This window comes from Heliangelus exortis, chromosome 2 (assembly GCF_036169615.1).
Source record: "Heliangelus exortis chromosome 2, bHelExo1.hap1, whole genome shotgun sequence".
Lineage (NCBI taxonomy): Eukaryota > Metazoa > Chordata > Aves > Apodiformes > Trochilidae > Heliangelus > Heliangelus exortis.
This window is the reverse complement of record NC_092423.1, coordinates 67101652-67115780: the sequence shown is the minus strand read 5'-3', so window position 1 is coordinate 67115780 and position 14129 is coordinate 67101652. Positions and strand designations below refer to the sequence as shown.

The window sequence follows — 14129 nt, the reverse complement described above, 5'->3', positions numbered from 1 at the left end:
TTCTTTCTTCTTTCTTTCTTTCTTTCTTCTTCTTTCTTTCTTTCTTTCTTTCTTTCTTTCTTTCTTTCTTTCTTTCTTTCTTTCTTTCTTTCTTTCTTTCTTTCTTTCTTTCTTTTCTTTCTTTCTTTCTTTCTTTCTTTCTTTCTTTCTTTTCTTTCTTTCTTTCTTTCTTTCTTTCTTTCTTTCTTTCTTTCTTTCTTTCTTTCTTTCTTTCTTTCTTTCTTTCTTTCTTTCTTTCTTTCTTTCTTTCTTTCTTTCTTTCTTTCTTTCTTTCTTTCTTTTTCTTTCTTTCTTTCTTCTTTCTTTCTTTCTTTCTTTCTCTTTCTTTCTTTCTTCTTTCTTTCTTTCTTTCTTTCTTTCTTTCTTCTTTCTTTCTTTCTTTCTTTCTTTCTTTCTTTCTTTCTTTCTTTCTTTCTTTCTTTCTTTCTTTCTTCTTTCTTTCTTTCTTTCTTTCTTTCTTTCTTTCTTTCTTCTTTCTTTCTTTCTTTCTTTCTTTCTTTCTTTCTTTCTTTCTTTCTTTCTTTCTTTCTTTCTTTCTTTCTTTCCTTTCTTCTTCTTTCTTCTTTCTTTCTTCTTTCTTTCTTTCTTTCTTTCTTTCTTTCTTTCTTTCTTTCTTTCTTTCTTTCTTTCTTTCTTTCTTTCTTTCTTTCTTTCTTTCTTTCTTTCTTTCTTTCTTTCTTTCTTTCTTCTTTCTTTCTTTCTTTCTTTCTTTCTTCTTTCTTTCTTTCTTTCTTTCTTTCTTTCTTTCTTCTTTCTTTCTTTCTTTCTTTCTTTTCTTTCTTTCTTTCTTTCCTTCTTTCTTTCTTTCTTTCTTTCTTTCTTTCTTTCTTTCTTCTTCTTTCTTTTTTTTTTTTTTTTTTTTTTTTTTTTTTTTTGAGGTACTGAACCCTCACTGTCTATGTGAACACTCTTTTGCCTCTTCATTGGAGCTTTTGCCTCATTCAAGGCACAGAATGTCTTCTAGGAATAAATCATGGGTGTGTAGCAGACAGATTTATCAGGGACATAAAGAGACATTAATCTCATATTTGTCACTGGACGGCTGCCATTGTCAGGTCTATCTATGTCTGTTTCTGTATAGAGATGCAAGCTGATGTTGTTAGGATTCCAGTTTGATGTGTTGCAGAAGTAGAAAGGTTGGTCATGAAAGAATGCATGAGGATGCAGGAAGAGAAAAGCAGGTTGTAAGATAAAACATGTATTTTGCCTCATAATATTATAATTTAGTCCTACTTCCAACACAAAGCTTCCATTTGATACTAAGCAACTCATTTAAAACAAAGTAGCAATGGATGGCATCTTCAATGGAAACTCAATTGGAGATGTTGGGTACTCATCTGAACTTACAAAAGCATTTAGTATTTATATCTGTAACAAGTATCAGTAGGGGATGCTACTTAATAAAATAGAAGGTACTATATTCTTTTAGGTACTTAAATCTAGGCCTCTTTAATAGAACAGTGATAATCAGTGGACATCTCTGACAATATTTATTTTGATTTAAAAATTCAGTTCTACATGGGTAGAGGATGGATAAAAAGAAAAACTCATTTCATGGGCAGACTGTGAAGAAAAATTCATTGTTGTTAAAATATTACATTGTGTCTACTGTTGAAGTTCATAAGGATCCAGGGGACGATCTGCCAGCATTCTTTGAAAGCAAGGACTTTGGGGAAGAAACTGTATCCTTGTCATGAACGAGCTAGGTATCATGATGTCAGTCCACAAAAATTACCAAGAATATATTACTAGAAGCATAATTACCACTCTTTTCTTCAGTTGTCTAAATCTGATTATGTTGCTGTCCTAATCTAATCTAGAAGTCAGTGTTTTACAGATCAACATAAGTATTGTCTTAGTAGTTTAGATAATTAGGAGGCTCTCTCTTTTACACTTTCATGTAAAGAATCCTGTTTACCAGTCGTTCTTTCAGGTGATCAGATTTTCAGAAGTCTTTTCAGAACATAAGGCTGCTCTGGCTTTCCTCTCTTCCTAGACTGCTCCGTTACTGTCTTCCATCCAGCTCCTCTACTAGAAACATTTTACTGCAATGTTAGTAAAGTCATTTAGGAAGTTGGCAGGAAGACTTGTTTCACCAACCAAAATGTTGTTTTCAAACTGACATGTCCTGCCTCAATGACAGAAGTGTGAAACACCTTCAGAAATAGGAATGAAATGTTGATCTAGACGATTCACCATTTAGCTGTGGAGAACCTCATTTTTTCTTGAGCAGCAAGATGAGAACAAGCGATCATAGAATTTAGTGTAGCAAAATCCAACCACAAAACCCATCACTGTAGAGGCAGTCACAAAACCTGGTACCTCTCAGATCCTTGAACCATACAGCACTACTGAGCTGTACTTTTTAAGAGTATTGCCTGTAAAGTCTTATAAAGCAACAAGGACAAAAGGTTAGAACAGAAGGTAAGGAAGAATTAACGGCAATGGAAGTAATGAATATTTGTAAAAGAACTTCTTCTACAGAAGACGAAATGTGGAATGTGGTTGAAACATTAAAAATTAGTGATACTTCTGAGTTTTTGTTGTTTCCCTGAAATGCTAAAAATAGACCTGTACTGATGAACTGTTTTTCAGTCATCCGGAAGATCAAAACACCTAAAACCTGCTTTACTGCAGTGGTGAGACCTTTGGTATAAATTAAGTAACATCTTCAGCAACCACTACTGCCATCTCTTTGCTAAAACGTGAGTGCCAATTACTTTCAAAGGTTGTACTTCAAAGGGTGGCTAACGATGATATCCTGACTACAGTCCAGAGAGGATTCAGACCACATCTTAGGAACTGTGATTAAAGACTTACCTTCAGGAGGCACTCCTGCATCACTCCTAGATCTTACCCATCTACATTTCATACCTTTGTGTCAATGATCCTGTGACTGTCAATGAAACAACCTCTTCTTCACCACCTAGCTTAAGCCTAGCTCTTGAAGATCTCAAGAAGTAGTTTAAATACAGGTCATATCTAGCCTTTTTATAGATGAGTTTGGGCATTAGGAAAGTATAAAAAATATGAAAGTTGGTATATATTTTATTTGCACAGATCATGTATATCTAGCAGTCCAGTATGAGAATTTCATTTATCCAGAAGATGGATGTTGACCTAAGAGACATGATGGGCAGGCTGACGAAGTCTGAGAAAGAAAACTTCAGATCTTTCTACATAAATCATCCTAAGTCCACAAATGGATCAACGTTTCCTGAATGGGTACCTCTTGGACAACGAATGGTCCAAAACATGTTTATCAAAGTAGAAGGTTGAGAAGTTTCTTGGCTTTCCAGAAGTGTTTTTGAAAGAATTTGGGGGGAAGGAAAAAAAAAAAAAAAGAAAAAGGAAAAAGAAAAAGAGAAAAAAGGAAAAAAAAAAAAAAAAAAAAAAAAAAGAAAGAAAAAAGAAAAAAATATAGTCAGTGGGTTGGCTGATTGCACAATTGTGATGAACTCTGCTTTAAGTTGTGCTGTTCTGTGGCAGAGTATGTCTTTGTGATGTAGAATGGACTAAGGAATGCTCACTGGAACAAATGCCTGGGTATGCCAGAACACACAATAAGGCACTGCTTTTGTCACACCCTTCAACTCTTTTGAGATCAGCAACGCCATCTTATAGAATTTGCTCTTGAAGGAGTAACTCATCACATCTACCCTCGCACACAAATGCCTTCAATTCATCAAGTTAATGGATGACTAGGAAGAAATCCTTTACTGTGAGGGTGATGAGACAGTGGCATAGATTGGCCAGGAAAGTTGTGCTCCCTCACTGGAAGTGTTCAAGGCCAGGATGGATGGGGTTTTAAGCAGCCTGGTCTGGTGGGAGCTGTCCCATGGCAGGAGGGTTGGAACTAGATGGTCTTTGAGGACCCTTTTGCATCCCTTCCAACCCATTCTACAAGTCTACGATCTGATGTTGCCTTATTTGCACAATTTCCTGAGAAGCACCCACAGGCGACAAGAACGCGTTGCGTGGTGTAACTAGTGATGGACTCCTAAGAAAAGTCAACAACTTGGCAACTTTCTCTTGACCCATCAAACCAGGAGGGCCCTCATTGGGGACCTCCTGATTTTGCAAACAGAGTCGACGGGGCAACCCAAGCCACACAGACACCTCTGGACACGATCCTCGAGGGCTGCTTGGTTCCCGTGGGGGTTTGCCCGTGTACTCCACTCAACCGCCTAAGTTCGGACAAGCGTTCTCGGACTCGTCCACTGTCGCTTACACAAATGGTGGTGGTGGTGGTGGTAGAGCCGGGCAACAGACCGGGAACTGGCCATGGAGCGGGGCTCGGGCAAGGCGCGGCGGGGCGAGAGGCGGGGGTAGTGCGGGGGACGAGGAACAGGGGGCCGGAGGGTGCGTGGGCCCCCGTGTCCCCCCACCCCCCACCCACTCCGCTCCACGCTCGCCTCTCCCGAACTCGGCGGCCGTCCCGCCGCCCCTCCCGCCCCCCCGCCGGGCTGAGCTGAGGAGACAATGGGTGATCAAAGAGGGGGTGGGGGGAGACGGCAAGAGGAGGAAGAGGATGAGGAGGAGGAAGAGGAGGATGGTGCCGGGGGCGACTGGAGCCGAAGCGGAGGAGCGGTTGCGTGTGGCTCTCTCTCTGCGCTCGATTAGTGTTCCTGGGGAGCGACCGACCGAGCGAGCGGAGCCGGGGACGGAGAGAGGTGGGAGGGGGAAGGGCTGGGGGTGGAGGGGGGGTGCGAGGGGAGGGGTGCGGGGGGGGGGGGGGGGGTAGTTTGGGGGTGCGGGGCTCCGCTGCCGCGCGCGAGTGCGCGTGCCAGGGTGTGAGCGCGCGCACGCGCGTGCCCGTGCGCGCGTGCCCGTGTGTGTGAGTGTGTGTGTGTGTGCGCGCTCGAGTGTGAGCGTGCGTGCGTGCGTGCGTGCGTGCCGGCCCTGCCGGGGTGTGCGAGAGAGGCAGCGCGAGGGCGAGGGAAGCGGGCGCGAGCGAGTTGCGCAGCTGCCGTGCGCGCAGCCCCCGCCGCCGCCACCGCCACCGCCACCAGGAGCAGCGGCGGCAGCAGCGGCAGCGGCAGCAGCAGCAGAGGCAGCAGCAGCACCACCACCACCAGCACCACCTCACTGGCATTTAGCGAGCGGAGCTGCTAGTTGCGCTGGAGAGAGACGCGCAGGGAGGAGGAGGAGGAGGAGGAGGAGGAGGAGGAGGAGGAGGAGGAGGAGGAGGAAGAGGAGGAGGAGGAGGAGGAGGAAGAAGAAAAAGAAGAAGAAGAAGAAGAGGAGGAGGAGGAGGGGAAGAGGCGAAGGAGGAGGAGGAGGAGGAGGGAGAGGGAGGAGGAGAAGAAGAAGAAGAAGGAGAAGAAGAAGAGAAGAAGAAGAAGAAGAAGACGAAGAAGAAGAAGAAGAAGACAAGGAGGGAGAAGAGGAGGAGGAGGCCACACGGACACCAACTGAAACAAAGTATTTCCAAACCAGCACCCAACTCCACCTTGTGAGGCTTCCCAGCATGGCTTCCGAGGAACTCTACGAGGTAATAGCCCCCGAGCGCCAGCCCTGCCCCCGGCCCCACCGGCCACCCCACCCCACCCGCCTTTTTGTTGCTCTCGGGAGAGACGCCGGGTCTTGTCACCCACACTTGCTGCCGCTGCCCCTTCCCGCTGGGCCCAGCGCCCGCCTGTGTGCCCCCCCCAACCTCGCCCAGCCTGGCCCCCCGCCCCCCCTTCCCTCCCCAGTTTTGCTGGAGGAGGAGGAGGAGGAGGACGGAAATGTGACTGAAAGGAGGAGACGGCAAAGTGTTACCCGTGGCCTGCGCTTCCCCCCCCTCCTGCCCCCCCGCCCTCCTCTCCCTCCCCCCGTTCACACAACACTTTGACTCCAGAAGAAGGGGGGGCTGGGGGTGCCGGATGGTGGGGAGCAGCGCTGACAGCTGCGACTTGCTTCGGGAGTGAGCACGCCGGAGTGCGAGCCCGGCGGTGTGCAAAAATGTGTGCAAAGCCGAGTTATTGCATGTGTCCGGGGCGTTAGTGGAGGGGGAGGAGGGCAGGGCAGGGAAGAGCAAGAGGGTCTTTCCTCCTGATTCGTGTCTGTACCCAAGTCCCGTGCTCCCATCCTGTGCCTTGGCCATATAGCGAGCTTGCGGTGATGCAGAATATTAAAATTTAAACTCTTCGGCTCTTCGTGCCCTAGCGATACGGTTAAGGTTGCGAGGGAAGCCAAAAAAGATTCGAAGTTAAGGCTATGACACGCCATCCTTCACTCGTCGCTCGGGAGGTGGTCAAAGGGTGTGCTGACGGGAGAGGAGGGTTTTAGGGTGAAGAAGGGAATGAGGTGACAGCCTAACTTCGAGTTTCCTGTTTTATGTGTGGCAATTTCACATCCTTGCCCTTAATTGAAAAGCATTATGGTTCTCTTGGATTTAACTTCCTTGTTTTTATTTTTACGAGAAGTCATCCTGGAAATGAAAAGCTGTCATTGTTTTGGAACCATTCTTGTCTTTTGGGTAAAGAAGTGGCCACACAAAACCAAAAATGCTTTTATCTCATAGTTAATAGGCATTCAGGCAGCGTGCTATAAAAAATATTTATATCCAGAGGCTGGAAGGCTAAGGTCAAAGGGAGACAAGCAGCCTTCAAGACACTTGATAGAAGAAGATGTCTTTTGTCTGTTGGTGTACATCTATATCCCAATAATGGAGGTACATGTATGCTGCCATCAAGGTGAACAGACTCTTAGAAGTCAGTGAAAGATGCCCTTGGTGGGCTTATATTTTAAGCAAGTTGACTGTCAAGCAGAGGTGCTGAACTGGTAGAGTAGAAGAGTGAAGGCCTGTATTCCCAAGACAGATAAGTCTTCGTTAATTGCTTTGGCAAGTTTCCCCATCCTCATAATGTGGCTTAAGCCAATCTTGAAGGGGTCAACCCTGGAAGTGGGAAATGTAAGGACCACACTGTTTGTGAAAGGATTGCCAAAAACTTGCTTGGATGTCAGAAAAAGTTCTGTCGGATTGGTGGAGTTGGGCCCCTAGACTGTGCTGTGGCCAATAGTTGCTCTTTGTGTGTGTCACCATGTTTGATCAAAGATGAACAACAGAATGATGGTTTTGATAGGCATAAAATATTACCTCAGAATTTCTGTTTGCTGGACATTAGACTGCAGTTAAGGGGGACCGTCATTCATTAACCTGCTTGGCTGTCTTAAGTTGTGTTTGACGTGTTGACTTGTGTGAAAGGCTCAGTAGTCTGTTGAGTGCTGTCCTCGCTGGGCAGGAGATGTGTTCTGTCCACTAAGCAAAATCCTCCTTTGCAAAACGCCAGAAGTTATAAACTACTTTAAAAAAACTATTATTATTTTAAGAATCAGAGATATTATTTAATAGTTTAACTGCAATATTTATTTGAGATGCCGAAATTGTTAATGCTTTTGGACTTGGAATTTGCATATTTTTTCCTAAATTTGTGTTTATTTTTGACAAATCTTGTCATATAATGGAATTCATAGCCCTGCATGAAAAGTTGTAAAATAATAAATATTTTAAATATAGCAAATACTAATTTGGGAAGTGTGTAACTGCATGTTGACTCGAAAAGTTGGATATTGGGTAATTTAAACCCTTCCGTGAGCTGCCTGTGTTATCGACTGGAGTTTTACTCCTTTTTCATGGATATTTCTTTGCAATTCATGCCATTCAGTATTCTTTGAATCTGATGGTGGAAATCCAGTGCCGTTTGTTATACTTCCATTTTTCCGTCTGAATATTGATCTTCTGTTTTGATCAAAAAAAGCGTATGATTTATTCGGGGTTGTTAGACTAAATATGAATGCTAACTCCTGCTGAAATGCAAATGAGACTTCTTTTTATTAACAATAAAAATGAAGATAAGTTCCCTTTGTTGTTGTTGTTCTTAGGGGGAAAAAATAGTCTTTATTGATTCAGTTGTTGTTGGTAGTATGATTTTTATTTTTCCTGTGGATATTGCCTCTGGAGAGAGGGAGCCAAAATGTAGGCCAGTGGTTTGGAATTCAAAGATCGAAAACTTGAAGTACCCTAACAGGCTGGAAGGATAACTTTGTTCAGATGGCTCTGTAGACTGTTTGTCATATGTTCCTGAGCATTTGAGAGGTTGTGGTAATGATTACCTGCTTTTTTTTTTTTTTTTTTTTTTTTTTTTTTGAGGGGGGAAAGATCTGAAGAAAATACAAAACTTTTATTGGAAAATGTTGAAAAGACACTTTTTTTCTGGATGAAAAGTGAAGCAAGGAGTATTGTTGCCAACCTCTATGGATGAGGTGAATAACACTTTTTCTGTTTGCGAGTTTAATTCTTCAAGTGACAACACGTTAGTCAGGAGGACAGACTTGGGGAAACTGATGTGGAAGACAGGTCAAGGAAAACATAAGAAAGGGTGCAGGCAGAGGTTATTTCCCCCAAATTTGTTTCAACAGGTGTTGACATCTTACAGCATTGTTTTTTGTGGACACCTGCGGCAGTCTACTGTGGCTTTTAGGAAGTCCTTTGAACAGCTGCTTGGGCAAAGGGTAGGGCTACTTTCTTTCACACTGTGACAACTTTGCTTCGTTTAACTGACTGATTCCCACCTACTGGAAGTTTGTCGCTCATTCTCGTAATCTTCAGTGGAGTAATTAGAAGTAGGGTACCCAGCTGATTTAGACAGTTCATTTGGAAGCCAACCATGTTTGCTCTCTCTGCAGTCAGATCATTTGACCTCCTCTGGCAGACCCGTGCAATGATGTCTGGTGTTGAAGTAATTCTGAATTGTAGTTGGCATGACAAATTTGTTTGATGAAATATGGAAGAGATCCCATAAAAATATGTGTTAGTTTGTTAGTCAGCAGATCAAAGTACCAAATGGTGGCTGGTAGACAAATGCTAAAGCTGCGCTGTGCTTGGAAGACTCTCTTCCTTCTAAAATTTTGTAACTTTTTTTGTACTTCACCCAGTGCAAATACACTGAAATTCTCTGCCTGTTGGAGACTCTATCTAATCAAACAAGTGTGTCCCTCTTTCCTCTGAGAATTACTGGTACAGCTGATGATATACATGGCCTGCTGAATCCATTTGAGTAACTGTAGTTAGGCTTGTACCAAGCATCCTTACTGTATCTTCCCAAGAAGTAAGCAAAACAGTTTGTGTGAAATTTTCGACTGCACCTGTGTATCACTCTTTTCTTCACTTTGTGTTTCACCTTGGTGTTGCTCATAAGCCTAGCATAAGGTGGCTCAATTAATTTCAGTTAAAGGTTGACAGATTTAAAGTCCTGTAGTCCAAAACTCTTAATTTTTGTACGTTTTATAGAATAGAAAATGTCAATTTTTTTTTCTTCAGTTCTTTAAGAATCTTGCCAAATACTTATGAATTTTCTTCATCCTGATGTCTGATGCTCTCAAGGTGATACTTCACTTCCAATGATGATTTGGTATTTTCATTTTTATTTTTAGAACTAAAGCCTCTGAGATGGCATTATAGAGAAAAAATGAAATTACAAACTCTGAAACTAATCTCAGAACTAACTGCCTGAAATTCTGTGGCCTCATATCAGGCTATGTGTCAGATTTGATCACCTAGTAAGTAAGGCCCAAAGAGACACAGACTGAAAATTTATCATTGTGTACACAGTAGTGTCCACAAGTAAAAAAATATTTCTAATACTGTAGGCTATACTTCAACTACTGTACTGGCGTTTAAATAATAGGGTACAGAAAACTGAAGGAGAAATAGTGTCACTTTAGTTGAAAATTTGATACAGCATGAGAATTACTCTCTTAAAACCGAAGTCTGTGTCACAGCCCTTATTACACTGCAGCGATCAGATCTTCATGTTTTGTGTGCTTTTACTGGAAAGTTTAAACATTTGTTTTGCTTAAGTTAACTGAAAGGGTGAATCCATTATCTACAGTACACAGCTTGGAGTTTGTTGTAATTACTTACAGCTATTTGATGAAAAATAGCTATTAATGACAACTTAGAATTACCCACTTGGGCAATGGTAATTTTTTCCCCTTTTTAAATGGCTTGGGTTTATTCAACCTGTCTTGCAGGAAGTTCAAAATGTCTTGAGGCTCGTTTCTTGTTTTTGATGTTTTGATTCCTAAATAGTAGGTTAAACATCAGTTGTAGTTGTTGGTAAATGGGGTCTTACAGTCATTGAGCTGTAATGCCTCAATGTTTCTGCCTTTAATTTGACAAATGGTAAAAATTTTATTGCTTGTTTCAATAGAGGTAAAAGACTGAGACTTGCTTGAGGAATCCTAGTTGACTGAACAAGACAAGAAGTTTACATCAGACCCATTTCCATTGCTTCCACCCGTTAAGAAATTGTGCATCTGACTTGAAGTAGAGCTGAGGATTTGCTGTTCATCCCCCTTTGGTGGCTTTCACTTCTTTAAACCAGAGTGTGAATGGAAGACCACTGCTGGAATGTAGCCACCGTGTTTAGAGGAAGCAGCTTTGCTCTTTTCCATGTTCCTTGCCGTGCTACTTCTCACCAGCTTGATTTGTTTCTTATCTCCTGTCCCAGAGCTTTAGACAGAATTCAGAAGGCCTGGTGCCCTGTATTCTGCTGCCACCATCCAAGGAAATGCCCGAGCACCTGGGGCCTCCTCTTTCACTGCAAACTGCTTTTATTTCTTGAGGTTTTTGGTCAAAGATTGACTAGTGTGGTCCCAGTCACATTTAAAATAACAACTTCCCCCTTACAAGGCTACGCTATCACAGAAAGTTGCTCCCACTGTGCCGACGTTCAGTACCTCTTGAATTAGGATAAATTATTGGACACAAGGGACTTGGTGAGACACACCACAGCACCTTGTTCCTCAGGAAGGCTGACACAGCTGAACAGCGTCAGCGATGCTGTGTCCCTCTTTGACTTCTCAGTAGGTGCAGCTTCGTTTCTTCCTGACGGCTGCAGCATGTTTGATCTGTGCCAAAGCGCTGGAAAAAACAACTTACTAAGTGTTACAGTTTCATCTCTGATAAATACCCCATGCTTGCAAAGGCTATTTAATACATAACCTTGACAACCACAATTTCTTAAATATGTAATAACTGGGTGTACAGATCTGTTGGATATAACTAATGTGCAGGCCTATACTGCCACTCTTACTTTTCTGTAAGAAACTGGTGTTACTGAGCCCTGTATTATTTTTGGTATCTGATGAAAACGTGAGCTCCACAGACTATATTTGCAAGGTTGAAAGGGATGCACAAGTCTCTCCCTGTTCACTACTTCTGTGCCTTTGAATTTTTGGATGGCTGGATGACATGCAATAATTTGTCAATAAATACAGGGGGGGGTTGTTGTGGGGTTTTTTGTTTTTTTGGGTTTTTTTTAAGAAGAAGAAATTAATATTAATAAAAGAAATTAATATATAATTTAGCATTTCATGCTAAATGTACCATGTGCTTTCTCTGACAGTATGTTGTTATTTTAAAGTCTTTAAAATAAAAGTTCTGCATTTTTTAATTATCAGATGTGTTCTCCAAAGCTGTAGTATTTAAGAAGAGCTTTTATTTTTCTAATTTTTTTAATGGGCTTTTAATATTTACACATAGGAATTTTGTGTTCTTTGAAATAATTTCTTTGAACTTCTCTCTATATTACTTAGAGGAAAAGAAAATATTTACTGTTTTCATAAACATCCTCAGAAGATTTACATGTGTCCCTTAATGGTGACCTGCTGTAGATCTTTTTCAAGGAATCTATGAATATGTATGAAAACATAGAATGGACACGGATAAAACCCCATTTTTTTAGCCATATATTTTAATTTTTAAGTTATTTTGAAGGCACTTCCTTAGCATTAAACACAAACCAAAGCAACTATTTACTAAATAGCTTTAAACTATATATTTGATTTAGTGAAACAAAGTAACTACTGTAACTATCAGTTTTGTTGTTATTCTTCAGTGCAGCTTCATGTTTTATAATGACACTGTGTAAAAAAGATAAGTACTGTGCTTGTCAAATCTTCCTTTTTGGCCATGTTATGTCAGCTGATTTGTTTGTTTTATTTTTTGGTTTTTGGGTTTTTTTGGTGGGGAAAGATAAGGTATATGTTTTCAGTAGCCTAACCACATACGTAGTTGTGCTGCTCCAACTCTTCTGCCCCCACAGTTTCTGAACGTTTCACAACTTTTAAGTAAGTTAAGTCTTAATGTTCAGTCTTTCCTGATTGCCATAGTAGCATCTGAAAAGTCAAAACCCACTGGGTTTTTTTTTTTTTTTGTATCTTGGAGAAATAGAGAAGGAAGGAGATGTAGTGATTTTCATTCTGCTGAGAGATTTAGATACCTCTCTAAATGTCTCCACTTGTTTTTGGAAATTTGCTTGGGCTAGGGAATAATAAAAAATTTGGCTTTATATTGAAGTTTAAAGCAAGTTATGTGAAATACATTGTGATGTGTTTGTCACTGGAAAATGTTTGGTGTACATTTTGTAGATAGATACATAGGGGAACTGTTGAGGTACACCCTTATGAATGTTGAAATGAGTTTCTTAACTCCAAAATACTTCCCTGGAACAGTGCTGTGTTGGATCTTGTATTTAGTGGATAGTCAGAAGTCTAAGTGTTTTAAGTTCTTGCCATAAAATACAGTTCCTCAATGAAACATCACCTGTGTATTGATAACATTTTTTCACTGGTAACAATGTATACGAAGGGTACAAAACAAACTAACTTCAGGAAAGTTAGCTAGATTATGGTGTGACTGGTTGCTTGTTTGTTGTGTTTTGATTTCAGCACGTGATTTTCCCTAGTTATACGTATAAAATATAGCTTGTGCCAGCACAGTGTGCCTCCTCCATCATATTTTAGTAGCTGGGTCACTTACAAGGTTAAAACTAACAGACCTGGGACTGTGTCTCTAAGAAATAATGAGTATGTAAGACTATACCTACTGACACAAAAGATCCACCCAGTTCAGCATTCTGATTCCTATTACAGGTCCATAATGTCTTGCTGTAGAAGGAAAAAAATGAAAAGCATAGCGGAGTGATAATCATTGGAAGCTTTTGTGACTCGAGTTTTTGAGACCGAGGAAGATTTTAGCCTTTGTGCCATTGTGACCTGAGCTGCCCAGATGTTCAGAGCCCACCTTCAATCCCTGCACACACCTGCCACAGGCACAGAGTGGTAGCTGCAGGTTCAGGCAAGGACAGGCACACCTGCAGGAACGGAGATGCCATGTGTGTTTCTGTTGATCCTGGCAGGGCATGGTGTAAGTTGCAGTATGCTGTCATTGCCAGGTCACTCACTCGTGTTAGCACAATTGTTCATCGGGCTGAACTTTCATCATTTGTCTTCAGACAGCATTTCTAAACACTCATTCCGGGGTCTTGTTCAATTGGTAGGATTGAAGACACTTGTATGAATCTTTCCTGAGTCATAACCACTGAATGCACTGCTGTTACTGATCTTTATTACTGTATTAATTTGAACTTCAATTTTCACTAAGTTGTTAGGATATATTAACAAAATAGAAACTCTGAGTGAAATCTAAGGTCATCAGTACACTCTAGATACCTGCAAAATCTTCAGTGCAGACTTGATTTGCTTAAGGTCTGTATCACAAAAGAAAATATAGCTAATTGCTTTGTGTGAGTAGAGTCCTGGTCTAGAAAATATAGAGAGGAATATGGCCACAGAATGATTAAAATCGTAATAGTTCTCTCTTAAATAATAATTCTAGGATTTAATCTCATGATTTGGTATAAACAATAACAAATTGTATGGGAGTCTAATCTTTCTAAAATTAGGAAGATAGACAGAAAGTTTTTCCTTAAAGAGAAAAAAAAAATCTCTGATTACTGTAGACTTTTTACCATGCAGTAACTCTGCATTGTAACTCAGAGATGGCTGCTCATGTTTTCAAGGCTGGCACATTTTTTCATGCTTGTTTGGGTCAGAGATAAGGACCAAACTTGATCTTTGATTAACAGTGCTTTCGAAGGAAAAAAAAAAAAAAAAAAAAAAAAAAAGAAACAGAAAGAAAGTAAAAGCAATGATATTTACATCAGACTGAGAATCCTGACCTTTTGTTCTTAGTGTGCTTTTCCACAGAATTGGGTCATAAATATAGTTATTCTAAATAGATGTATTCAAAGCAACTTGACAGTCAGTTGAGTGAGCATTTCCAGCTAAATAATTTC

General features: G+C 41.1%; 1 protein-coding gene across 3 annotated transcripts in view; it reads left to right on the top strand.

Annotated features, from left to right (window-relative positions):
* The first annotated feature begins 4745 nt into the window (after positions 1-4745).
* CDYL (chromodomain Y like) overlaps positions 4746-14129 on the top strand; it is a 105401-nt gene continuing 96017 nt past the window's right edge. For all 3 annotated transcript variants that reach the window (XR_011724383.1, XM_071736513.1, XM_071736511.1), the window contains exon 1: positions 4746-5494. Coding sequence is in view for 2 of the 3 variants with exons in the window: in XM_071736513.1 (XP_071592614.1) it covers positions 5471-5494 (24 nt within the window). In the remaining variant the exon portion in view is untranslated. The remainder of the gene's footprint in view (positions 5495-14129) is intronic.